Here is a 27,801-nt window from a genome sequence, read left to right as displayed (position 1 = left end):
TTTATAAACGTCGTCTATGTTGGTTGAACCTGTTGATATTAAGTAAGAAAAACTTTCTGTTTAGGAAGGAGTTGAAGAAGTTCCCGAACAGTTCAGTTTGCTTTTGAAGTTAATTTTATTTTCCATTAAATGCTTCACCTAACTTGGCAGCCGGTCAAAGATTTTTTTATGGCTGAATACGTCACTCCTCTCTGTGTACCACTAAGGTCCGGTGACGGGCAGTGTCAGTTACTTCTACTTCAAGTATCGGATTTATGATTGTTACTGTAGCTTTCAAACCGATAGATCGCTGATAACAAAAATCGTAAAATAGTAAATGTACTGCGGGACAGTTGGTCAGTATGCACAACTGTTTAAAGGTCTTGTGTGCAACAAAAACCTTCCTTCTTGACTAAGAGTTGTTATAGAATATGGTGCCATAAAACATTACTGAATGAGGACAGGAAATGAAAGTCAGTATTTTGACACTTATCTCCAAAATCTGCTGTAATCCGAAATTCGAAAGTTGCAGAACTAAGTCATTTAAGATATGTGGCATGTGACTTCCAGTTCAAAGTCTCACCAATATAAGCACCAAAGAATTTAGAATATTCTATTTCAATTGCTTTTTTTCCGTCGTACATTATTTGTAACGTTACTCGCAAGCCTTGGGCGATGCGGATTTGCCCTATCGTGTTTCAGCTAAGTAAAATGACGACTCATTGTAAAGGAGTTGTGGGTTAAGACTTGTATGTGTTAATGATGCGTTGTAATAATGTGAGACAGTACAAAAGACTGAATAAAATGTGAAAGATTCAGTTAGCACTGTACATAAGTTTAGTCGGAAAGCTGGATTCCTCTATCCAAGCAGGAATGAACAAGTAGACGCCTGTAACAAGAACTAGAATGGCCACTGATGGACTGTCAATACGACATACGTGAACAATGTTCATTTTATTATAATGTCGATTTTAATATAGAGATAATGTAAGTTTTTCTCTTACTTCATTTCAGACTGTGAGAAAATCTACTGCAAAGAAAGCCACAGCGGATTACTGTGAGGTAACTTTCTGATAACTCACATGAGTGGTCAAGTGTTTGTTGTTGGAGCAACCATCTCCAGACTTGATTACTTCGATGCTTCTAGGACAGGCAGTGAGAAATACATTACGATCCACGATTTTTTACGTTAAGTGACAACATTTTTCCCCCAGTCTGCTGCTTCCTGTTACTGATTTTCTGCAATAACTCAAATTCAGTCCCTTCTGAGGAGATCGACACGTTGTATGTCAATGCCAAGCGATCAGAACAGTATTCCTTGGCAACGAGTGAAAGATCGCGCAAAGGATAGTTTATTTTCTTACTACAGCCATTCTTTTATTCAACATAAATGCATGAGATGGTGGTTAGACGGTCCGTCTGCAGAGAATAGTTACTTATGTAAATGGTGATGTTATTTATATTTCCAACTTTGGACTTTTCTCCATTAAGCTAACGCTGTGCACACCTTTCCACTGCAACAACAGTACGAAAGATCTCTGAACTGGTACTTCCAACACAATAGGCTGTCTTCTTGCTACACACTTACCAAAGTTTTTATTCTTTCTTTGAAATCAGATAAACAATCAAATCATCATTGCCGACATATTCGTCATTAGAGATTCCGCGTTACAATTACAATATAATACAAAAAAATTTCGCATTTCTGTTGTCCTTTTGCATCCAGAATACAGTTTTTTCGCTGGGATATTTTATGTGTGATATTTTGATATGTGGTTCCATATGGATATGATTGGTTGCTTATGCAGCTGAGCAGATCTATCGATTATTGAATACTGATCTAAACTAGCCATCATATAAATCGATCTGCTACTAAGAGGGCGAACTTTAAACCAAACAAATCTCATTGTCAGACCCAGAAATCTTCTGAACGTGGACTGATCTCAGAAACGTACCAAAATTGTAATCAGCAAGAAATAAAACTGGTACATCCGAAAAAGGATTTTATCAAGTCGGTCTTCTCTAATCTGCCTTATATTTTAGTAATTCTGCAAATATTTTGTTATGTCACGACAAATGAAACTTTTGCCTGACCGCTTTACCGAAGAATAGGAGAAAACATACAGTTTGGATGACACTTGAGGCTTTATCAGACAGCATAAGTGAACTGGCTGGGAAGCAGCAGGAAAACAGTAATCACACAGAAACAGTAATTTCGATTAAACTTTATTTTTGGAAGAAAGTCTACTTAATACGAAGTTATGAGGGCTACGTGAAGCATAGAAGCTCCGAATATTAGTATCGATGTTTGAGGCTGAGTCTTGCAGTAATCGCAGTGTGCGAAGCCATCTTCATTACGGAAGTGGTGGAGCTGGAATCTCTTTGGTCGGCTGATCATTTCACTGGGAACTTTCTGGGCATTCTTTGTCGTAGTATACCTGAAAAAATGAAGAGACTGTTTTCATTTACCCCTACTAAAAACCAAATGAAAATATATAAATATTTGTAAAAAGTGGCTCATAGGATTTAAAATGCGAATATATTTTTTCTATATCTCAAAAAGAAAAGCTGGTGTCATAACTAGACAAAATCTGCCTTATAAGTATACAGAAATGAATGTATCATTTGTGGGACCAAAACGTACAATGTTCACTGAAGTTAAGGGTCTCTGAAGTATCGACATTGCTGTTGTAGTAGTTGTTGTTGTGCTCTTCAATACAAGGACTGATTTGATGCATCTCTCTACACAAGTCTATCCTGTGCAAGCCTCTTCATCTCTGAAAACTGCAGCCTACATCCATCTGATCCTGTCAACCAACCCCTTCTTTTATTCAAGTTGTACGACAAATTGCTTCTTTTTCTCTGTTCGATTCAGTACCCCTTAGTAAGTGATACCCTCTGCCCATCCAATATTCAGCAGTCTTCTGTAACGCTACAGTTTAAAACCTATTCTCGTCTTGTCTAAACTGATTACCATTCACGTTTCACTTCCGTACAAAGCTACACTACAAATACCCTCAACTACTTCACTGGAGTAGCGTATTTTGTTTGGTTGCCGCGAATAAAATTCAGAGAATAACATTAAGTAAGTGAATGTCATCTCGTATAACTTACGATTGCAGGGAAACTATTGGTTAAAAAGTTTGATTATTTCAAATTGTAAGTCTCATATCGCAGCATGACGACGAGGTGGTTATCTTTTAGTTATTCTTCATCTTTATTACGATACTTCAAAACTGAGTAACTCACTGCCCGTTGTTCGAATAATTTGCAGTCAATTAAGAATCTGAATTACGACAGCTAATCTGAGGGAAGCAGAAATTGGCAGTCTGAAATTGTCGTCATATTTCTAAATGCGTCTCTCAACGATCTGTACAAGTGTTTTAAAATTTTGTATATTACTCCTCAAGAAATTTCTGTATGCCATTCAAGGAGTGGTACCTGGTGGGTAGGTGGTCAGAGAGAGCACAGGATAAGGTTAAGGTTGTGGATGGGGCCGTAAACAGTTGCTGTGAGTTGCACAATCAAACATATAACTTTATTTTTCTGAGAACCACTGATTTACACATTGGCTTAAAGATGACAATTAAACAATACGGCTGAAGGCCTACTTTAAAAAAAAACTTGAGAAGCTTTCTGGGCTGAAGGCCCAAAACCATACAGCAAACCGAAGAACGGCTGAAGGCCTGGCTTAGAAATCGAAAACAATTAAAAATAGAAGGGAAAAAAATTGTAAAAACATGCAATGAAAACAATTAATGGCTGAAGGCCTACACTACACGTCTGAAGGACAACTATAATTAAGGCACATTAATAAACAATCTTTTTAAGCAAGAAAATTTCTTTTAAAACGGCCGAAACCTGATTAACTTATTGCACGGATGAAGGCCACAAACAAATTTGAAACAACGGCTAAAGGCCTGAACAACAAGTCAGATAAATAATCTAGAATAAACCCCTTGCTTCTTATTAAAAAAAATTCCCTTAGAGAATACACGTGACTGAAGGCCTTATTAACGGGTTCACGCCAATCCTCGGCTGAAAGCCACACATAACACATGGAAGAACTAACGGCTTACGGCCTGAATTACAAACAATTTCAGATAGAACAATTTCTAAGAAAAAATTTTTTTCTCTAGAACACTCAGTGGTCAAAATTTTAATTTAACACGGATGAAGGCCTTCATGTAAAATTTAAAAAAAACGGAATTAATACGCGGCCATAGGCCTTGTACAATAGTTAAACTAAAATGAAAATCAAAATTTAAAACAAACAGAACAAGTGGTGCTCAGAAGTGTTCCAAGGGTCGGCCTGGGAAGGTAGCTCAAACGTGAGGTGAGACAGGCAGTCAAGAGTTGAAGTTAGGTAATCTGATGGCAACCCAAACTAGGGACCGCCCAAGGACCGACCAACAATTTAACCAATTTCCTTCTGTCCGACCAACGGCGCGATGGTGGAGAATGTCGGCCGGGGACGAGAATGCGAACAGCACTACGCCCCTAGAAATTGGCGTCTAAAAACAGCCAGGGGAACAATAATCACTCTAAGCAAATACGAACCAAACAACTTAAAGGGCTGTCGAACTACAAGCCGTGCTGGACTGCAACAACGCGACGAGGAAAAGGGACACTGCCTACAAACTACGCTAACGACCATGGCAGGAAAGTGGGGCGTTAACGGCCACAGGGCAGAAAACACTGCTAGTTCACTTCACTGATAAGTAACAGTCAATTTAGTAATTAGTCACGACATAGGAAGATGTCTGCAAGATTTCGCTGACTCTAACACATCATACGACGCTGCTAGCCTGAATGAACAAGGAGACAACAACCCGCAAATGAACGGAGAGGTGTCACAATAGTTGAGGTCACTCAACTTCAGCGTCCAGGTTCCGTGGGCAACGAACTAGTCGCTCTCGCAGCTAGCGCCTCACGATCCGACAGCGTGTCCACACCGCCAGCGGCGCTCACTTGGCCCCGCGCCACAGAGACTTGCTTGCTGATCCGTCCCAGCCGACTCACTGCATCCAACACGCAGACATCGTTACAATAACTTGTCGGTCGAAACCTCAAGCTGCACACGGTTCCGTGGGAACACTTCCACAAACAACTCGAACGATACTAAAAGTAGTCACTGAGGAACAACAAGGACGAATCACAAGTCGACGCACACGGAGAATCCAGAAACGGTCGGCGACCAAATACACGTCGAGCGATAAGACGACCGACCGAACGACCCACCAAGGTCGTCCCACTCAAGTGATGTTTGTCGACAACGGTCGGGCGAGTCATGGCTGTCCGGACCTCACTCTTGCTGCTTCCCGTCTCCCTTCGGACGCACACCGACCCAGAGACACTGGCTAGGACCCAACCATGCAGAGGGAACACTTGGCCATTGGCCACCTGACATCTCCGCACAAGCAAGGAACCGACCCACGTCCCACAGGATGACCAACTGAAGGGGACCGGAAACGGTCGGGCGAGTACTCGCTGTCCATACCTCACTGGTACTCAACCCCGACTGAACTCACTGCACACGACGGCCCGGAAATACTAGCGGTCGCATCAAAGATAGTACGACAGCGCTCTTATCGATAATCGCTGCTGCTGCCACTCACGGGCAGGCAAGCCACTAACTCAGTGGCGCCCGTAAATTGAATAAGAAACGAGACGACAATACCGCAAAGACAAGATGTCAAGTAATAAACGGCACGAACACGATTCGCGGACGGCTCAAGGAGATCGTGTCCATGTCTATATGATCTTCAAAAGACCTATATCTCTTTCCCGCTAGTGAAGACTCGTTTACCACTCTTCTGAATTATATCGAAGTATCCAAAAAAATTTCATTTTTCGCCCTACCACGCAAAGAATCGAGTTCCCATGCATGTTTGATATTGACTCAAGGGAAAAAGAAATCTGGAAGTTGAGTCGTCTGCTGCGCCGCTGGAAAACTTTCTTTGTACGTACGAAATAAAACTGCATACCATGCTGCGTTCAACATTACGCGTAAATAATTGAAAACCACGGATTTCGGATTCATATGTTTTTTTTCGCTTTGCAGTTGTTCTCAAACGATTGTAACCAACTGGATGTTACTCAGTCGACCTGCATGTCCCTAACCACTTATCAAGCCGGCGAATGGGAGCTCGAATGCGAGCCACGTTTCGTTTCTGGCGAACCTCCACATCGCTAAGAGGTGAATACTAGGTTAAAAGGCAAAGTGAAAAACAAGTGACCGTGCCAGGATTCGAATCTACAACCTTTCAGCTTCTACCATCAGACCATCACACGAGATGCGAATTTGGTAACGCTTTGTACTGCCACAAGACACTGCTACTCTCTCGAGTAATGGCGGCAGTTCGCTGGGCCCCAGTGGTATCACTTTCACAATTCAACTATAATGCGTCATAATTCTTTCAACTTGAACTAAATATTTATAAATAATATACAAAACCAATGCTCGTGAATCAGGGTATCTATTAATCGAAACCGGATCACAATCCCCATATTTGTTTCCACAGATACTTACGGACGAGGAAGCAAGTTCAGTTTACATACACATAGCGATGTCAAGAAATTCCTCTTTTTCATAAATTCGTTTCTTGCGATAGTTAGTTTACATATTTTTATATCCCCTCTTTTCGAGTATCATCAGTTTTTGCCGTCCAAACAGCTAAACTCATCAACTAGTATTTCATTATCTAGCTAATTCCTTCGTCACCGTCTGATTTATATGGACTACATTCTTTTACATTCTTTTAAACTGCCTGGTGTTCATCTTATAACCTCTTTCCAGGACACTGACCATTCCGTTCAACTGCTGCAGCAAGTCCTTTGCTGTCTCTGACACAATTACAGTGCCGTCGACAAACCCTGAGGTTTTTATTTCTTTTCCCTGAACTTTAATTTCCTTTCCAAATTTCTCCTTGTGTTACTGTACTGTTTGTTCGTTGTACAGACTCAAAACATCTTGCATAGGCTACATCCTTATTTCAGTGCTACTGCTCTCTGAATCGCTGCTTCCCCTTCAAGTACTTCGATTGTTATAACTGTAATCTGGTTCCTGTAGAAGCTGTAAATAACCTGTATTTTTTCCCCTGCTACATTTAGAATTTCAATGAGTGCATTCTAGTCAACAAAGTCAAAAGCTTTCTCTAAATCTACAAACGCTGTAGACGTAGGTTTTCCTTTCTTCATCTGATCTTCTACAGTAATATGTAGGGTTAGTATTGCCTCATGTGTTCCTACATTTCTCCAGAACCCAAACTAAGTTGCCCACAATCGGCCTCTGCCAGGTTTCCCATTCTTCTACAAATAATTAATTAGTCTCAGCGTTTTACACCCATGACAAATTAAACTAATGATTCGGCACAGTGCCATGGTGTAATGTGAGCAGCCCTACATGGTGCCACAGTGTAACGTGAGCAGCCCTGCATCGTACCATAGTGTAATGTGAGCAGCCCTCCATGGCGCCATGGTGTAACAAGAGCAGCCCTGCATGGTGCTACGGTGTAACGTGAGCAACCCTGCATGGTGCCACGGTGTAACATGAGCAGCCCTGCATGGTGCCACGGTGTAACATGAGCAGCCCTGCATGGCACCGCAATGTATCTTGAGCAGCCACAACAGAGACAAGAGCGTTGAGAATAGGAAGAGTAGGAGAAAGAGATTAGTGTTTAACCTACCATCGACAACAAGGCCATTAGAGACAGAGCTCAAGCATATTAGGGAAGGCTGGGGATGGAAATCTGCAATGTCCTTTCAAAGGAACCATTCCGGCATTTTCCTCAAGCGATTTAGGGAAATCATGGTAAACCTAAATCAGTATGGCCAGACATGGGTTTGAATAGTCCAGAATGCACCTCGAGAATTTGCTGGGGTAGATGAGTCAGTGTGTTCCAAGGCTGCATGCTGCGTCCACTGCCCTTACGGTCACGGAGATGATTTTATGGTAACACTTAAGTGGAATAAATGTTTGTCTCACTCATGCCACTTCATTAATGAGCAGAGCGCCAACAGGACAGGCCTTTACCACCGAACTCCTCGCTTTGAAATCATGCAACCCTAAGCGTCTCGGCCCAGGACCTTACAAGTCCTAAAGACTATCTGATGACTGCTAAGCAACTCCATTTCGAGGGTGTTGCTCATTTAACCATTATTTGCCTGAAAATACAAAGAAAGTTGGAACTAAAGGTGGTTGCCGTAGTAGAAACGGAAGTTTCTTGTCGCGCACATTTCAGCTAAAGGTATATTCCTTTCAAATGTTCTTAAACATCTTGTTACCCACATACAAGGCTCAGGAAGAGATACAACCATTGACAGCTGGCGTAGTTGTGTCCGGCATGGCAGGACCTTGATCAACTTGAAACTGACTAAAGGGAGACTGCACAAGAATAAACGCGAAATTCCTCCTGAGCTCCTGCCCAATAAATACAGAGAAGTTGAATTCAAGTTTGCTTTGTTTAACAAGACAATGTTTATGTGTTTTACGTTCCCATGAAGTCTCACTGTTTAGTTCTAATATAAGCAATGTTGACATATGTGAAGATACAGGTGTGTCCAAAAAAATGTGACTCTATAACTGCACTAAGGGAAAGCTGGACGTGTGCGAACATCTGTGCAACGCGTAAAATAAGTACATGGCCCCTCGCTATCTTCTAATTTTTTAACGTCTGCTCATTAAAGTCTTATCTTCTTTACAAAATGGTCCCAATAAAAAGATAAAGTAAAAGCATATTTCTTAAGGAGCTTAATACTAATATATAATGGAATGATTCTCAGGCAATTAGCAATAGCTAAATAGCCCATATTATTAGAGAGGATGAAGTTGTGTCTGATGGGTACAGAAACAAAAGCACCAAATCAGCAATAGCAGGAGGAGCATCAAAAACACGCGGAGATACGAACTGGGCCAAATATTGCAGAAAATAAAGTGACGTCACACTGCCCTTAACATTGTGTGCTACTTGTAGGGGAAGTTTGTGCGAAACGCTTCCCAAAAATGTTTATCAAACTGAGATATTTTGATGCTACAAAACTTTTGGGCTATAATTCGTAAACACTGTTTACGTACGGTACTAGTATTTCCTTTATTTTGCACGTAACGTGTCATTAAGTTCCAATGAGTAAATGCTGCCTGTGTTTAAAGAACTCAGTTTTTTTAATTATTTCCTTTTTATCAATGAACAATTGCTCTTATTAACTAAAAATATAGTTTTAAATAAAATTACATAAATATAATTTAAAATATATACATAAACATAAAACATCTCCCAAGTGGAGCACAGTTGTCAAAAAAGAGAGCGGCAAAGTTGTGAAAGACCAGTTGCAGGTCACCTGAGTGCTGAATGTTGTTAAACCTTCTGCACCCTTCATCCCTACAGCACCAAGTTTTCAAAAAGCATCAGACCAAAACGACATGCGGAAGGTATAAAATTACCTCAATTCTGGAGTGGATACGTACATAACGTAAAAACACACGAAAGTGAAGAACCAGAGAGATAGGACATACGCGAAGAAACTTAAATGCTTCGTTTTGCGAAGGATACGTATGATTAGGTGGGTAATCCTGTGGCAAAAAAGTAGAACTATCAACAAGAAAAAAAATTGTGCCTGGACAGAAGGCTACAGTGCCTTTGCAACAGGAACGGAGAAGGTCAACGTCAGAGTGCATCGACAGGTTTCTGCGAGAAACCGGAACACGTTACAAAACCGTGAAACGTATATCAGAACGTTCTGCTCTCTTAGAGCACAGCTATCTGATCAAATCTGTGAAGCGGAAATATCCCACTACTGGAAAAAAGTATAGTTTATAATTATAATGAGATTTCTATAGATGGTATCATCGCATAAATTCCACGCCTAACAAGGTATCTTATTAGCTACCAAAGTTCTAAGAAACGGAGGCTGTTGGTTGGATATATTTAAGGGTCTTACTGTTCGTTACTGAATATTTTTCCGAAACTGTTCAGAATTTCATTTTGACGTAGAGATTTACCTTAACTTTGTGTGGTTTAGTAGGATCATGAGAGATGAGTTTTTAAAAACTCGAACCATTTAAGAATCATCTTAGGTCCAGTATGAGTCAAGCTCTGCTCTCTAAATGGCTCTGAGCACTATGGGACTTAACATCTGTGGTCATCAGTCCCCTAGAACTTAGAACTACTTAAACCTAACTAACCTAAGGACATCACACACATCCATGCCCGAGGCAGGATTCGAACCTGCGACCGTAGCGGTCACGCTGTTCCAGACTGAAGCGCCTAGAACGGCACAGCCACACCGGCCGGCTCTGCTCGCTAGCTTGCTAGTTTTGACAATCGAAAGAAATACAGCTACAGGTGACGATTTTTACCCACTGTTTCAAAACTTGCTTCAAAGTTGGAACGGAGATTCATCTTTTGGATCTGTAGCTCTTGTATTTCTTTTCGTGTTTGCAGTTAAATTATTGGATGAAGGTTCCGCCTTTTATGAAAAAAACGTTATTTTTTCGTTACCCAGAGATGTTTCGGCACCTCTATGCCATCATCATGGGTATCGTTTATTGAAAACTGCAAAAAGTGTATATACTTTAGGTTGTAACTGATCTAACAAAGTGAGGCCTAAAGAAAATTTTTGTTCAGTTTTCTTCTTATCGTGATTTTACATTATATGGTTTTGCAGGACCATCTGCATGGTGTCCTGCATTGATACCAAGCATCTGCAAACCAAGCGATGCAATATTTGTAAACAATGACCACATGCAAGATACAAGACTGCAACAATACACACACAAAATAAAATGGCACATTCTCGCTTACAATAACAGAGCTGTCCACAGAATAGTCAACATATTGAAGAAACGCGGACTTCAGATAGAATACAGGACAGACAACACAACAAAGAAAAACTCAAAAAACAGAAGACACACGCAGATAAATTCAACAGATCAGGAAATATTAACTCACACGCAACACTTGCCAATGAGATAGAAAAAACATGCAAAACTTTTAAACAAGACACTCAGAACACCTCAGAGCCCTAAAAAGTAACAGTACCTAGAGCACATTTGCTGACCACCTAACAGTCCGTAACCAACACACAATTACAATAGCAACAGATTTTAAAATACTTACGTCCGGCCACAGTCTACACCACAATCTGACAGTAGAAAAGAAATTTCGCATATAAGAGGCAACAGCAGAAGGTAAACAAGTTTTAAATGAAACACTACACTCTGTTAAGACACAATGTTTAACACACTGAAGGAACTTTACAGAAAAGGAAACACAAACAGCTAAAGGAGCTTACACACACACACACATACACACATACATGCACACGCGCGCGCACACACACACACACACACACACACACACACACACACACACACACACGCGCGCGCGCGCGCGCGCGCGCGCGCGCGCACGTTGAAAGAGAAAAAAAAGCAAACAAAATTCAAATTCGGCGCCAAACACTCTCGCTAGCAAATGAACGCCGATGGAATTGGGAAACACTGCAACATAGTGCTCACTGCCGTTTGTGAAGTGAAAAGGCATTTGTAAAACCGAAATTACGCAAAGTACATTAATATGTGTGTGCAGTGCTCTCAGAATGCGAAAGAAGAAGGATCAGGCACAACAAAACGTGAGTAATAACGAATATATACGCAAAGCATTTTGCCATTCCAAACTAACGTTTCTTAAAAACAAGGGATGTGTTAACTTGCAGTGAAATTCACATTTACATCGCTTAAGTTTACAGACGACAAGGTATCAGTGCAGGACATCATACAGATGGTCCTGCAAAACTATATAATGTAAAATCGCGGTAAGAAGAAAAGCGAACAGAACCTTTCTTTAGGTCTCACTTTGTTAGACCAGTTACAAGCCAAAATCACTTTTTACAGTTTTCTATAAGCAAAACTCACTGGTGATGGCACAGAGTTGTCAAAACATGTTTCGATAATAAAAAATAGTGTTTTTGTATAACAGGTGGAACTTATAACCAGTAACAATAAGAGGGACTTCTAAGCTACATGTTGAATTCGCTTGTTAGTAAGAAAGTGTTTGGGTTTTGTATTGCTTCATTAATCATCAAGTAAGTGATTTATTTACAAAAATGTGTTTTAATTTTTTTTCCATAGACAAAAACTATTTAAAAATATGTAATCTTATTTAATCATTTGCATCAGAAAATTGCTTGCACCCAACCAAAAAATTATCATATGATGTTTTCGTACAATTGTTGCCGGCAGGATAGTGGGGTGGCGACTTTAAACTCGACATCAGGTGCCAAAATACAGCAGGTTCGCCCCTGAATGCGATTTGGGTTAATGCTGCACGGCTACATGCGTCACTCATGAAGACTGTTTCTTTGCGACTCCTGCCAACTGTGGTTACACCCACGGTACGTCTGTCTGTATTGATGCGCGTTACAAACTCCTCTCAATGAGATGTGTGCTTCATGGTGGGGCGGCATAAAAATATTATTAAATTATCAAGATGAGTTAAAATGTGTTTTCTATTTCTCCTACATATTTTCAATTTTCCTTGGACAGATTACTATTGTAAAGAAGTGAATAATGAAACATGTCAGAGTTTATTTAGGCACATATACATGAATTAATAACTGCTTTAATATTCACTTCGCCCGAAGCGTAATGTCCCCCTCCAACTATGATTGACAATTTGGTATTGTAATAAATTCCAGGTTAGATCTTGCAGTCTTGGGTTGCCTTTGCTGAATGAATATTGCATACGTTTGGCATTCAATAAGAAATATGCGGAATTAGTTGTGGGACGTCGTGGAATATTCCACCCTCCAACCCTGTAGTTACACGGAGTTCCGAGAGGTTGCGGTTCTATACAGTGTGGTCCATTGATCGTGACCGGGCCAAATATCTCACGAAGTAAGCGTCAAACGAAAAAACTGCAAAGAACGAAACTTGTCTCGCTCGAAGGGGGAAACCAGATGGCGCTGTGGTTGGCCCGCTAGATGGCGCTGCCATAGGTCAAACGGATACCAACAGCGTTTTTTTTTAAATAGGAACCCCCATTTTTTATTACATATTCGTATAGTACGTAAGGAAATATGAATGTTTTAGGTGGACCACTTTTTTCGCTTTGTGATGGATGGCGTTGTAATAGTCACAAACATATGGCTCACAATTTTTCACGAAAAGTTGGTAACAGGTACGTTTTTTAAAATAAAATACAGAACATAGGTGCATTTGAACATTTTATTTCGGTTGATACAATGTGATACATGTACCTTTGTGAACTTAGCATTTCTGAGAACGCGTGCCGTTACAGCGTGATTACCTATAAATACCACATTAATGCAATAAATGCTCAAAATGATGTCCGTCAACCTCAATGCATTTGGAAATACGTATAACGACATTCCTCTCAACAGCGAGTAGTTCGCCTTCCGTAATTCTCGCACATGCATTGACAATGCGATAACGCATGTTGTCAGACGTTGTCGGCGGATCACCATAGCAAATATCCTTCAACTTTCCCCACAGAAAGAAATCCGGGGACGTCAGATCCGGTGAACGTGCGGGCCATGGTATGGTGCTTCGACGACCAATCCACCTGTCATGAAATATGCTATTCAATACCGCTTCAACCGCACACGAGCTATCTGCCGGACATCCATCATGTTGGAAGTACATCGCCATTCTCTCATGCAGTGAAACATCTTGTAGTAACATCGGTGGAATATTACGTAGGAAATCAGCATACATTACACCATTTAGATTGCCATCGATAAAATGGGGCCAATTATCCTTCCTCCCATCATGCCGCACCATACATTAACCCGCCAAGGTCGCTGATGTTCCACTTGTCGCAGACATTGTGGATTTCTATTGCCCAATAGTGCATATTATGTCGGTTTACGTTACCGCTGTTGGTGAATGACGCTTCGTCGCTAAATGCGTGGAATTAGCCGAGCGGCCTAAGGCGCTGCAGTCATGGACTGGTCCAGGCGGAGGTTCGATTACTCCCTCGGGCATGGGTGTGTTTGTTTGTCCTTAGGACAATTTAGATTAAGTAGTGTGTAAGCTTAGGGACTTATGACCTTAGCAGTTATGTCCCATAGGATTTCACACACACATGGATTTTTTTTTTTTTTTTTTTTTTTTTTGTCTTCGTCCCGTAGTTTCTCTTGTGCTCACTGGCAGAACTGTACACGACGTTCAAAGTCGTCGCCATGCAATTCCTGATGCATAGAAATATGGTACGGGTGCAGTCGATGTTGATGTAGTATTCTCAACACCGACGTTTTTGAGATTCCCGATTCTCGCGCAATTTGTCTGCTACTGATGTGCGGATTACCCGCGACAGCAGCTAAAACACCTACTTGAGCATCATCATTTGTTGCAGGTCGTGGTTGACGTTTCACATGTGGATGAACTCTTCTTGTTTCCTTAAATCACGTAACTATCCGGCGAACGGTACAGACAGTTGGATGATGTCGTCCAGGATACCGAGCAGCATACATAGCACACGACCTTTTCCGCAATTGGTAAACGGTCCATTTTAACACGCATAATGTATCACGAAGCAAATACCGTCCGCACTGGCGGAATGTTACGTGATACCACGTAATTATACGTTTGTGAGTATTACAGTGACATCTGTCACAAAGCGAGAAAAGTGGTCCAACTAAAACATTCATATTTCTTTACGTACTACACAATACATAATAAAAAATGGGGGTTCGTATTTTTTAAAAAAACGCATTTAATATCCGTTTGATATATGGTAGCGCCATCTAGCGGGTCAACCATAGCGCCATCTGGTTTCCCCCTTCAAGCTAGACGAGTTTCGTTCGTTGTAGTTTTTTCGTTTGATGTTTATTTCGTGAGATATTTGGCCTGGTCACTATCAATGGACCACCCTGTATATGGTTTTCAAAATAGTGTCTGTAGCGGATGTGCGTTCCAAGCAGAGACGTGTCATTGTGTTTCTTTCAGCGGAAAACAAGAGCACTCAGATATTCACAGACGCTTGCAGAGTGAACCGCTGGGTGAGGCGTACGTCGTCATCGCAAAAAATGTCGCGCAAACAAGTCCATCTCCCGTGCGGCCGCCGGCTGCACACAGCTTTGACTCCAGCAGTGCTGGAACGAGCGGCACTGTGTCGCGTCCAGGGAGCGGTACAGACACTCAGTGCACTGGAGACTGGAGAAGGTACGTCCAGTCAACTAACGTGGAGGTGGCTAACGGGAAGTCTGAAAGAGTTATAGAACGCTGACGGGTAATAATCGAGCAAAGGTAAGACTTGATTAACTGCAGTCTTTAATTGCTCATCTGAGTCACTTTGGATAATGACTTGGATGAAATTACACTAGTCCTGATTGCAAAGTCCCATGGAGAGAGGTACACGGCTACGTATGAGCGTGAGGAGAGCCAGGGCAAATACAAAAAGTCCAGCTCGCAGGCCAGTGCTATACAGGTCCCTCTTGGACCGCTGTCTGTTCTGAACTGTCCCACGAGCTACGCCACCTCCGCCGTTGTACTGTGCGGGCAGACCACACTGCTGGCGCCTCTGGACACTGCCCTGTGCGGCCTCAGGTACGACCACATCATGGTCACAACCACTGCGCTGCGGCCCTCGCGGCTCAACAAGTCAGCTCACGTGATACCTCGTGAGTGTACATAACATTTATGGCCAATGCCCAAACCCACGCCCTTCCTGTGGCGCCTCCTTTGAACTCTCAGAACTTTAAGTTGTTCGTTCACGCTCCTGTTCGGTAGCCTTCCAGGTGTTGCATTTTTTTAAATATGCGACAATTCTCTTTCGAGGTGATCGTCTAATCACGATCAAACACCTCGCTGCCGGCCGAAGTGGCCGAACGGTTCTAGGCGCTACAGTCTGGAAACGTACGACCGCTACGGTCGCAGGTTCGAATCCTGCCTCAGGCATGGATGTGTGTGATGTCCTTAGGTCAGGTTTAAATACTTCTAAGTTCTAGGGGACTGACGACCACAGCAGTTAAGTCCCATAGTGCTCAGAGCCAAACACCTCGCTGATCTACTGGATGTCTCTGTTGGCAGGGCTGACACATTCGTCCACAGTGGCGGCTCATAGTTGTATACTCTGAATTAGCGTGTGCTCTACATGGTTCATATGACTCTAAGCACTATGGGACTTAACATCTGTGGTCATCAGTCCCCTAGACATACAACTACTTGAACCTAACCAACCTAAGGACATCACACACATCCATGCCTGAGGCAGGATTCGAACCTGCGACCATAGCAGCAGCGCGTTTCCGGACTGAGGCGCCTAGAAACGCTCGGTCACAGCGGCCTGTCAAGTGCTGTATAACAGTTATGCTTATCAACATATTTGTACAGCTTCAACTGCTGTCAATAATAATAATTATAATAATAATAATATTATTATAATAATATTATAATAATAATAACATTAATAATAATGTTAATAATGTCTATAATTTGTCTGAAAAAAAGGATGAATTGTTTTGTGGAATTCTGTTGTTTCGAACATAATTGAGCCGTGGCTGGCTCGCGTCGTGACTTGTTTTTTATCATTGGTTGCACTCCAGTGGTGCCTTATTTCTTCTTCGGTTACCGCCATCACGTTGCTGTCTTCTCTCCGTGAGTGCCAGCAGCAGAGTGTATCGATACTAGTACTGCCGTACTGTCTTTGGTGTGGCGGATATACACTCCTGGAAATTGAAATAAGAACACCGTGAATTCATTGACCCCAGGAAGGGGAAACTTTATTGACACATTCCTGGGGTCAGATACATCACATGATCACACTGACAGAACCACAGGCACATAGACACAGGCAACAGAGCATGCACAATGTCGGCACTAGTACAGTGTATATCCACCTTTCGCAGCAATGCAGGCTGCTATTCTCTCATGGAGACGATCGTAGAGATGCTGGATGTAGTCCTGTGGAACGGCTTGCCATGCCATTTCCACCTGGCGCCTCAGTTGGACCAGCGTTCGTGCTGGACGTGCAGACCGCGTGAGACGACGCGTCATCCAGTCCCAAACATGTTCAATGGGGGACAGATCCGAAGATCTTGCTGGCCAGGGTAGTTGACTTACACCTTCTAGAGCACGTTGGGTGGCACGGAATACATGCGGACGTGCATTGTCCTGTTGGAACAGCAAGTTCCCTTGCCGGTCTAGGAATGGTAGAACGATGGGTTCGATGACGGTTTGGATGTACCGTGCACTATTCAGTGTCCCCTCGACGATCACCAGTGGTGTACGGCCAGTGTAGGAGATCGCTCCCCACACCATGATGCCGGGTGTTGGCCCTGTGTGCCTCGGTCGTATGCAGTCCTGATTGTGGCGCTCACCTGCACGGCGCCAAACACGCATACGACCATCATTGGCACCAAGGCAGAAGCGACTCTCATCGCTGAAGACGACACGTCTCCATTCGTCCCTCCATTCACGCCTGTCGCGACACCACTGGAGGCGGGCTGCACGATGTTGAGGCGTGAGCGGAAGACGGCCTAACGGTGTGCGGGACCGTAGCCCAGCTTCATGGAGACGGTTGCGAATGATGGTCCTCGCCGATACCCCAGGAGCAACAGTGTCCCTAATTTGCTGGGAAGTGGCGGTGCGGTCCCCTACGGCACTGCGTAGGATCCTACGGTCTTGGCGTGCATCCGTGCGTCGCTGCGGTCCGGTCCCAGGTCGACGGGCACGTGCACCTTCCGCCGACCACTGGCGACAACATCGATGTACTGTGGAGACCTCACGCCCCACGTGTTGAGCAATTCGGCGGTACGTCCACCCGGCCTCCCGCATGCCCACTATACGCCCTCGCTCAAAGTCCGTCAACTGCACATACGGTTCACGTCCACGCTGTCGCGGCATGCTACCAGTGTTAAAGACTGCGATGGAGCTCCGTATGCCACGGCAAACTGGCTGACACTGACGGCGGCGGTGCACAAATGCTGCGCAGCTAGCGCCATTCGACGGCCAACACAGCGGTTCCTGGTGTGTCCGCTGTGCCGTGCGTGTGATCATTGCTTGTACAGCCCTCTCGCAGTGTCCGGAGCAATTATGGTGGGTCTGACACACCGGTGTCAATGTGTTCTTTTTTCCATTTCCAGGAGTGTATTTTCCGGCTGAGCGGTGTGTGGCAGTCGGTCGGTTGGGGCAGAGCAGCGAGGAAGTCTCCGTGGTGCGTGGTCAGGCCTGAGCCGCTGGCAATTTGGAGTTGTGAGGCGCTTCTTGCGAGGGTTACACAAATCGTCGCCCAGCGATCCTGGACACGAAGGTTGAGCGCTCACTCAACCTACTACCAAGCCTCAGCTGCTATCACATCTCTTCGTTTGAGTCTGGTTGTCGCTTTCTGGGAGATTCCCGCGACCGACAACGTGTGTGCACTGAAGTTGGCTAGAATTGCAGCCGTCTTCCTGTGTGGTTTTTAACTTAATTTAATTCATTCCTTCATTAATGAAGTATACCAGCGGTCTCTTTTGACTTGTGGCCGTTGACGTTCCGGTGACCTGCCCTGGTAGTTGATGCAGTTTTTGACAGTGTATTTTCTTCGGCGTGTTGATGCTGTCCAGCACGGCATGTAGTTCGACAGCTCAGGTGTTTTTGGTAGTTTTAGGCGTTTATTCTGAGTTGGCTGGATTGGGCACCAGTATCCAGAACGTTGTGCTATTGACATCTTGTTGTCGTTTTACTGGTCTGGTGGAGCAGAATTGATCTTTTTGGTTGGTTCGTCGACTGGCTTTCGGTTGGGTTGCCTTCCAATTAAGAGGTTGTCAGTCTGGCTGCCTGTCTCACCTAAACGTGCGTTAGTGTTACTTTCCCAGGCCGACCCTTGGAACTTTCTGAGCGCCGCTCCTTGTGTTTCACATAGTGATTTCCTTTATAGTCTTAAGTACTCTGTATGGCCTTCAGCCGAGCTTATTAAAATTGCAAGGCTTTTCTTCTTAGGCCTTAGCCGGCCGAAGTGGCCGTGCGGTTAAAGGCCCTGCAGTCTGGAACCGCAAGACCGCTACGGTCGCAGGTTCGAATCCTGCCTTGGGCATGGATGTTTGTGATGTCCTTAGGTTAGTTAGGTTTAACTAGTTCTAAGTTCTAGGGGACTAATGACCTCAGCAGTTGAGTCCCATAGTGCTCAGAGCCATTTGAACCATTTCTTAGGCCTTAAGCCGTAAAAAAAAATTGTTTCTTGTTTGATATGTGGCCTTCAGCCGAGTTTCAGCATTTCAAAATTAAAATTGAAACTTCCTCGTGCCTAGGCTTTAAGCTGTAAATTGGTTTCAGTTTGGTATGTGGGCTTCAACCGTGTTTTTAGCCTTTTCAACTCTAAAGTTGAACACTTTTGTCTAGGCCTTAAGCCGTAAGAAATATTTTCTAGTTTTTATGTGGCCTTCAGACGAGTTTTCCAGCTTAAATTGAAAATTGGAAATTTCTTTGTCTGGCCTTTAAGCCATGAGATTTTTTGGGTGTCGTATGTGGCCTTCAGCTGAGAGTTATGTGAAGCATTTTAGGATAAGGCCTTTAGCATATTTTAGTTGAAATTTAGAAGCTCTTCCCATTAGGCCTTTAGCCATAAAATTGTTTTCAGCATGGTATGTGGCCTTCATCCGAGTTTTAACTCTCTTAAATTAATTGCCGTTGAGTCGTAAGATTCTTATTCCTTAGTATGAGGCCTTCAGCCGAATTTCATACGAAATATTTCAAGATAAGGCTTTCCGCCTTTTCAAATTGAAAGCTCTTCTTCCTAGGCCTTAAGCCATTAAATTCTTTTGTTGATATGCGGCCTTTAGCCGAGTTTTCAGCCTATTTAAAATTTGAAAATCTTTGTCTCAGCCTTAAGCTGTAACACATTTCTTGATTAATGTGAGGCCTTCAGCCGAGTTCTACAGAAAAAATTTAAGCTATGGCTTTCCGCCTATTTACATTGAAGATAAAAAAAATTCTAAAGAAGTGAAACCTCCAGAAGAACTCCTGTATCTCAGTTCCTTGCTTAGGCCTTGTGCCTTGCATTTTCGATGTGGCCTTCAGCTGAACTAAATTTAATCAAAGGAGGTCTTTCGTTAAAACTTTGAGAGTTTTGGTTCTTGCTTGTGTGATTGTGTGTTTTAAGAAATAAAGTTTATATGTTGAGTGCAACTGACAGTAACTTATTTTGGCCCCTTTCCTCAAATATAACCGCTTCCGCTCTGTCCTGCTAGCCCATCGATTTCACTGAACAACAACAAAGACTAATCACAAGTCGACTCACACACAGAGCCGATAGTCGGTCGGCGACCAAATACATGTCGCCTGATCAGACGACCGAACGAACGGCCAAGCAAGGCCATCGCCACTCAGGTTATGTGTGTCGGCAACGGACGGGCGAATCATGGCTATCTGGACCTCACTGATGCTGCGCCCCGACTGAGATCCCAATTGCCACACACAGCACACCCGGAAAATATATCCGCCACACCAAAGATAGTACAGCAGTACTAGTATCGATACACTCTGCAGCTGCCATTCACGGAGAGAAGACTGCAACGTTATGGCAGTAACCGAAGAAGAAATAAGGCACCACTGGACTGCAACCAATGCTAAAAAACAAGGCATGACGCGAGCCAGCCATGGCTCAATAATTGAGTACGGTTTATGCAAGAACGAAATAATTTTTAAATTTTCATTACTATCCGTTTCGCACTTTTTTGTAAGTGGGAATTTACGTCCTATTGATGAAACCATACTTAACCCTTTCTGCGTCTGCGATTCCAAATGGCATCATTAAATATTCCTGGTTTTTTCTTGAGCTTCCCAATGCTTCAATGATATCGTTTGGCATCGCTTCACGTAGTTCCAAGTTTGGCCAACAGATGACAGTAGCGTTTCCTTTCATGACTCGCCGTTTGTTTGAAGTGCAGAACAGAGAAATGTCGTGAGTTGTGCTACTGCATTTGTGAGTGAACAATAACTGTTGTGTTTAGTTTTATTCTGTGTATACTGAAATTCTTGGTTGTGGAACCAACTTTATGTAGTTCCTCAAGGGCAAGGGAATGAAATACGGTAAGTTTACAATAAAGTTATGTATGCATTTCTTTGAATAATTATTATGTAATTTCTAATGATGCCATTTGGAATCATTATTTTATTTATTAACCAATAGCTTTAAAAGAACTTTTGCAATGGATATGGCATATGTGCAAAATATACAGCAAATATTCATCACAAAAAAATTTTCCCCAATTTTTTTCTAAATGTGACGCACATAGGGTTAAAAAAGTTTTTTTTTACAGCTATCAGTTTTAGGCTGAAATTCGTCCAGGGAGCATGGCACAGAGCTTGTTCCGGAGAAATATTACATACGTAAAACGGAAGACACACATTCTGGAACACGAAGAACACACTTAAACAGTTCGTCCATCGCCTCACAGAAACACAACCGTCAGTGGAATCAGGGAACCGACAAAAGTGCTGTGTTGTGCTGTGGTGTACTGGACTGTCCAGGCACGGCCGCTTAACCAAAGGTGTTAACATGTAAACATCCTGCTCGGCATCTGTCTACTGCAGTATTTCGATTGTATGCTATCATATTCGTTTCAACCAAAGCTAATGACTTAGGTGCGAGAGTCTGAACCGAAAAATATGTATAGATACTAGCTCACCTTAACAGTAGAATGCAAGAATTACTTACAATTATTACGCTGTGAATACATAAATGAAATATTCTGTTGAACGGACTACAGATATGGCAATCAAGCGGAAAAGACACCATATAGTTATTCAGTCAATTAACAGAAACTTCGTACAAAACAAAAGTAGAACACAACCACTATGTACAACACAAGAGGAACAAAAACCAGTGCTTACAAAAAGTCGAATCGTTGTTACACAAGTAAAACAGTAAGTAACTGCGATAATACAGAACTCTCATGATTGTTTGATATAAAAAAGAGAACTACAAGTATCCTGTCATCATTACGTATGTAAATAATTTGAATCACACAATTTCATGGGTTCAGTCGTCTCTTTAAAAACAAAAATAGTGTAGACACTCTTATGTACAATATACCGGAAACAGTAATCATCCCGACTATTGAATAAAAATGGGTGTAAAAATCATATTGTCATTACATCTGTAAAAATATAAACGCACCTGAAATACAGTTGTGTTATTCACAACTGAATAGAAGCTCCATGGCCAAGAACAAAGTGGGCCTTACTGTTGTCAACAGTAAGCACCGTATCTGAATGTAAAAACCCAGTTTTCAAACAAAATACACACTACATACCGTCGATTTTTCCACATCTACATGGACACTCTGCAAATCACATTTAAGGGTCTGGCAGTGCTTTTTAATCTTTTCGGAAAAATGTACAAGGTCTCTAATTCATGTATTACTTAACGAAGTAACTTCCGGGCTGAAAATCAGGCACTCTTATATTGTACCCACACAACAAATTAGTCTTATCATACACTTCTTTGTTAAATGTTCGCTGGTACTCATGCTTATTTGCAGTACAGATAAACTTGACCCACCATGAGATCAACAGATGTCAGAAGCATGAATAAATGCTACAGTCCCACAAGCGACGATGATGTGCTTTATGGTTCTCACCGCCTCAAATGGATTACTGTACGATAAATTTCAAAACTTAATGTACTATATCTCTTTTATAATCCCACAATATAGGTTTAAGTATCAGTGTAATTATAACATATACTGATGTCTAATGTTACTATGCAGTGAGTGAATTGGAAATCTAGCGGGATTTATGACAAGCGAACGTGGATAAAAGTCTGCTGCAGTATGCTGCCCCCTGGTGGCACTGACGTAAACTTGTAGCTGAGTGTTGAGGGCTAGCTGTGCACGCCGTAAACCGTGCACATTGCTTATCAAATCCGTATATATTTGTCCCGTAAGGTAATTACGTCACGTCAGTTGCGCATGTGCACGAACTCCTTTACAATGTGCACAAGGGAAGGTGTGCTCACGACCCTGATGCGAAGTTTCACCGAGTCTAGAGGAGCTGTATCGCGGTAGATTTAAGTGCTGTATCTTTCAGATTGCAGAATCTACATTACTTTTAACAGGATCCAAAGAAAAATAACTAATAAAATAGCATGGTGTAAAAATTGGGGTGCTCACGTGCTCTTGCGCTCTTACACAACAGCCAGGACTGCTCGTCCACCAGAGGGGGTACTCACAGGTGTGTGTAGGTTGAGTTCCTCGCCGCCTAACAGAAGACCATAAAGAGCAACGAATGACCATCTATGCGGAATTGCTTGCACGTTTACTAGGCAGATAGTGCAAATTTTTTATCAGACATCGTTACAGGCGATGAAACCTGGCTTCATCGCCTCGAACCAGAGCCAAAGCGGTCATTTATGGAACGGCGCCACTCCGCCTCTTCTTGGAAGAAAAACTTCAGAGCCACACCCTCGGCCAGTATGTCATGGCGGCGGTGTTGTTGGATTCTGAAAGGGCTATTCTGTTTGATGGCCTTCCTCACGGTGCAACAATCAAATCCGAAATGTATTGTGGTACCCTCAGGAAACTGAAGAAATAACTTCAGTGTGCTCGTCGCCGCAAAAATGCAAACAAATTTCTCCTTCCCCATGATAAAACAAGGCCTCACACAAGCCTGCACACCAGAGAGGAGCCCACTAAACTTCGTTGTACAGTTCTTCCTCATCCACCCTACAGCCCAGATCTCGCACCTTCCTTCTTCCATCTGTTTGGCCCAATGAAGTATGCTCGCCACAGGGGGCAGTAGGGGGATGACGGAGAGGTTATTCAAGCAGCCCTGACGTCGACCTGTGGAGTTACCATGCAGGCGTGCAGGCCCCCAAAATAAGGTGGCGTAAGACCAGGCATTGAACGGAGATTATCCTGGAAAATTGGGTTTTGTAGCCAAAATAGTGCCATCCGCCGAGTCACCTCTATACCACTTTCAACAGAAAAGTTTAATGAGGAGATTAATTTACTTAAAACCATAGTAGTCAATAATTAATATACGCCTAACATAGTGGACGATATCCACAAAAAGAAAACTGCAAGAACTACTCCGCTCAACACCTCACGCGCTGAAGTTAACCCCCCCCCCCCAAAAAAAAACGCTTTTCTATTCCTTTCGTAGGACCCATTTCCTATTAGATTCAGCGCATGCTTCGTAACAAATACAACTGCAATGTTGCCTTCTCTACTAATAATAATCTGAAGAGAAACTTCATTCATAATCTGAAATCTATTCGCTCCCCTACAGAAAGTTCTGGCGTTTATAAGATCGTCTGTGATACCTGCTCCTCTTATTATATGGGGCAGACTGGACGTGCTTTCGCCATCAGACATAAAGAATATCTTTTGAGAAAGAACGGCACCAGTCCCCTAAGTTCATCCTTTGCCGATCATCTCTTAATTACTGGACACGTGCCTAAAGCCATTGGCGATAGCAATATTCTGCATACCGAAAAGAAGGGACGTAGGTTAGATGTTTTGGAGGAATTGGAGATTTTCAAACTTCTATCTCGTCATGATGGCCTCATTCTCAAAGAACAGCTGCAGCTGCGAAATAAAAACTTTTTCGATTGTATAAAGCCATTTGCTTGATCTTTGATTCAGATTTCCTCATGCAGTTTGCCGAAATGTTATTTTCCTGTTACGTTTTTGCCGTTTTCTTGTATGTCATAACTGAGGTTTTTTTACGTTACAAAATGCATCTCTGTTTAAAGCACATAAATATGTAACTTCATCTTATTATTATTATTGCTTACGTTATACCTGAATCTGCTTCATTACAATTCCATGTGTGTAATTTTGAATGTACAGTAGCCTAGTTGTTTCTGCGGCTACTAGATGGCGCTTGTAGCGACACCATGTTTACTTGCCCACACTTTCTAACGTGGGCACCTCAGTTCTGTTGCAGCCCGTGTTCACTCAGGTACGAGCAGCCCTTAGCGGCTCGCCATCTTATCTTATTTACAACTCTTCATGAGGTCACCTTTCGGCTCAGATTTTTTAGAATGTGACTAGTAAATACCGCATCTCTTTCCAGTCAGTACACACTTTAGTTTATTAATGTCTTATATACCTATTACGTTTTAGAACAGTTAGTTTAATTCTGAAGACGACGCTCATAGTAGCGTCAAAACCTGGTCAATTTTGACTTAATATTTGTGACCGAGGACTTATTTGTTCTAATATAATAATATGGAGTATTGCGATCCTGCTTTCAGAAAAAAAAGTGTTGCATTACTCATTTAACGCCCATCGTATTATGATCGTTGCTTCTCAGTAAACTTCCCACCTCTCTCTCTCTCTCTCTCTCTCTCTCTCTCTCTCTCTCTCTCTCCTCCCTCGCTACATTTTAATCATTCATTTTTCTTCTCGAATGCCTGATAAACCGATTGTGATAAATATGTTAAGCTTACAATTGACGTGTAACAAGAAGTGAGTGAGTTACCATTTTGTGCGGCCAGTGTCTCGGCTCGTCTTGCAGTTACTGCTGCGCCGGCCACACTCCTTGGGTTCCACCGTACAGAGCCAGCGGCACGTCTGCTTCGCCTTGCGGTCTCCAGGTGTCATCCCAATCAGAACGTTTGCGACCACTGAAACACATGGCGCGACGGCCGAAAAATATGAACACACTTATAAAATGGCACACAGAGCTAACGGAAAGTTTGAGTACTCTAGTGAGAGTCAAGAAAACCATAAACTTTAGTCCTCGACGCACTCACTCACACACACACACACACACACACAGGCTCCCAAACGCGTACGCACACACACAAACCTTGCCTACACTTCCTTTGTAAAAATTGCAACATTCAGAAATAGCAAGCACACTACACATCCGAAGCAAGTAATCGACCCTATGAACATGTGTAAGAAACAAACACGTTCGCAGACACACAATAGCATTTATATCTTTGGCTACGACAAGGTATAAAAGGGCTGGGCTTTGACGGAGCTGTCATCTGTACTCAAGTGATTAGTGTGGAAAGGTTTCTGACGTGATTATGCCCACACGATTGCAATTAGCAGACTTTGAACGCGGAATGCTACTTGGAGCTAGAGGCATCGTTCCTGAAACCTAAGAAAGATTCAGCACTGCAGTTCCAAACACGTAATTGGGAGGTTTCTGTTGATTGCACAGGTGAATGCCAGAAAAAGGAATCCCCTTCGAAACATTTCCCCCTCCCAGCCACTTCCTACCTTACCGTCGGCTCGTCTGCCACTTGGCTGGAAAGGCTTCGGACTGAGACTCGAACAGTTCACTGTGCTCTTTGATGCAGAGAATTAAACGTGTAAAAGACTTACCTGACCGTCTGGTTTGGACCTTGGAGCAGATTGCAAGGTCTAATCCAGAGACTGAGACAATTCAACGCTGGTATCAGATGCGAATTAGTCCATCTCCGCCATCAGGAAAAGGATTTTAGGGTTCACCTTGATAGGTCCGGCGTGCACTGCACGCAGAAAGTGGCTACTGGGGTAGTGGATTACGTGTGGCGTGCGCATGGAGGTTTCTTGGGTTACAGAAATCTCCCTTTTCGGATTAGAGCCGAATTGCCTACCTAATTCGAAAATACATTCGCAACAATGTTCTCAGAGAATTCTTCTCTTCCAGATCCGATGTAGAGCGGACTGATATTATATTACTAAACTGCAGTTGCATCGAAGGAAAGCTGCCAGAATTAGTATCGTGTATTGAAAATTATAATGCACATTACACTGCGCTGAGTAAAGACAGGGGACACCCCCTAATACCATGTCGGACCTCCTTTTACCCGGAATAGTGCAGCAACTAGACATGAAAAGAATATCGGCCCACTCTTCGAACGTCCAGGTGGCATGTTGCCAGCTCCCTCTAGACGTTCCCTTCAGTGAAGACGCGTCAGAGGCACACATACAGTAAAGTGCACTCTGCCGAAGGCTTCTGTACACCGTCTTCCTCGCTACAACTCGTGCAGTGGATGCTTGGAGGTCAGATGCCAGTTGCCCTGCAGAACTAAGGCGGTACCGTCGTGTCCGTACAGCCAAATAACGATTTTGTCTTTCAAATGTTACACGTGGTCGGCTGCGTCCAAGGTCTTCGGGATAGTTTAGTTATAAACTGTTGCCACATCGGAAAAATAACAGGACGACTCACATTAAGCCATAGGGTGGTGGGGTTTCGGGTTCCGCTAAATAGGTCAGGTGTCCCCTACACACAGGAGGTGGGCTGAGTGGCGTGGACTGGGCGGTTTTTTAGGTTAGACAGACTTGGGAAAGATCAAAAAGGCCTCCAGTCTCAAAGGGTACAGGGCAAAGAAACGATGAGAATCGACCAAGCAGCAGTCGGTATTGTAGTTGTAAATTGTCGTAGTTGTGTTGGGAAAGTACCAGAGCTTCAAGCGCTGATAGAAAGCATTGAAGCTGAAATCGTTATAGGAACGGAAAGCTGGCTAAAGCCGGAGATAAATTCTGCCAAAATTTTTACACAGGTGCAAACCGTGTTCTGAAAGTATAGATTAAATAATGTAGGTGGTGTTGTGTTTGTGTCTCTTGGTAGTAGTTTATCTTGTAGTGAAGTTGAAATGGATAGTTCCTTCAAATTACTATGGGTAGAAGTTATATTCAACATCCGTACCAAAATAATAATTGGCTCCTTCTATCGACCCCCCGACTCAGATGATATAATAGCTGAACGCTTCAAAGAAAACTTGAATCTCATTACAAATTAGAACCCCACTCATACAGCTATAATTGGTGGATACTTCAATCTACATACGATTTGTTAGCGAAAATACATGTTCAAAGCCGGTGGTAGGCAGAAAACATCTTCCGAAATTGTACTAAATGCTTTCTCTGAAAATTACT

General features: G+C 42.8%; 1 protein-coding gene across 1 annotated transcript in view; it reads right to left on the bottom strand.

Annotated features, from left to right (window-relative positions):
• Positions 1-2,250: 2,250 nt before the first annotated feature.
• Positions 2,251-27,801, bottom strand: part of LOC124625784 — a 72,114-nt gene continuing 46,563 nt past the window's right edge. The window contains exons 3-4 of the mRNA XM_047149230.1: positions 25,406-25,550; positions 2,251-2,417 (exon numbers count right to left, since the gene is read on the bottom strand). Of these exons, the coding sequence (XP_047005186.1) occupies positions 25,442-25,550 (109 nt within the window). The 3' untranslated portion in view covers positions 2,251-2,417; positions 25,406-25,441. The remainder of the gene's footprint in view (positions 2,418-25,405; positions 25,551-27,801) is intronic.

Source organism: Schistocerca americana, chromosome 8 (assembly GCF_021461395.2).
Source record: "Schistocerca americana isolate TAMUIC-IGC-003095 chromosome 8, iqSchAmer2.1, whole genome shotgun sequence".
Classification (NCBI taxonomy): Eukaryota; Metazoa; Arthropoda; class Insecta; order Orthoptera; family Acrididae; genus Schistocerca; species Schistocerca americana.
This window is presented reverse-complemented; position numbering and strand designations above follow the sequence as displayed.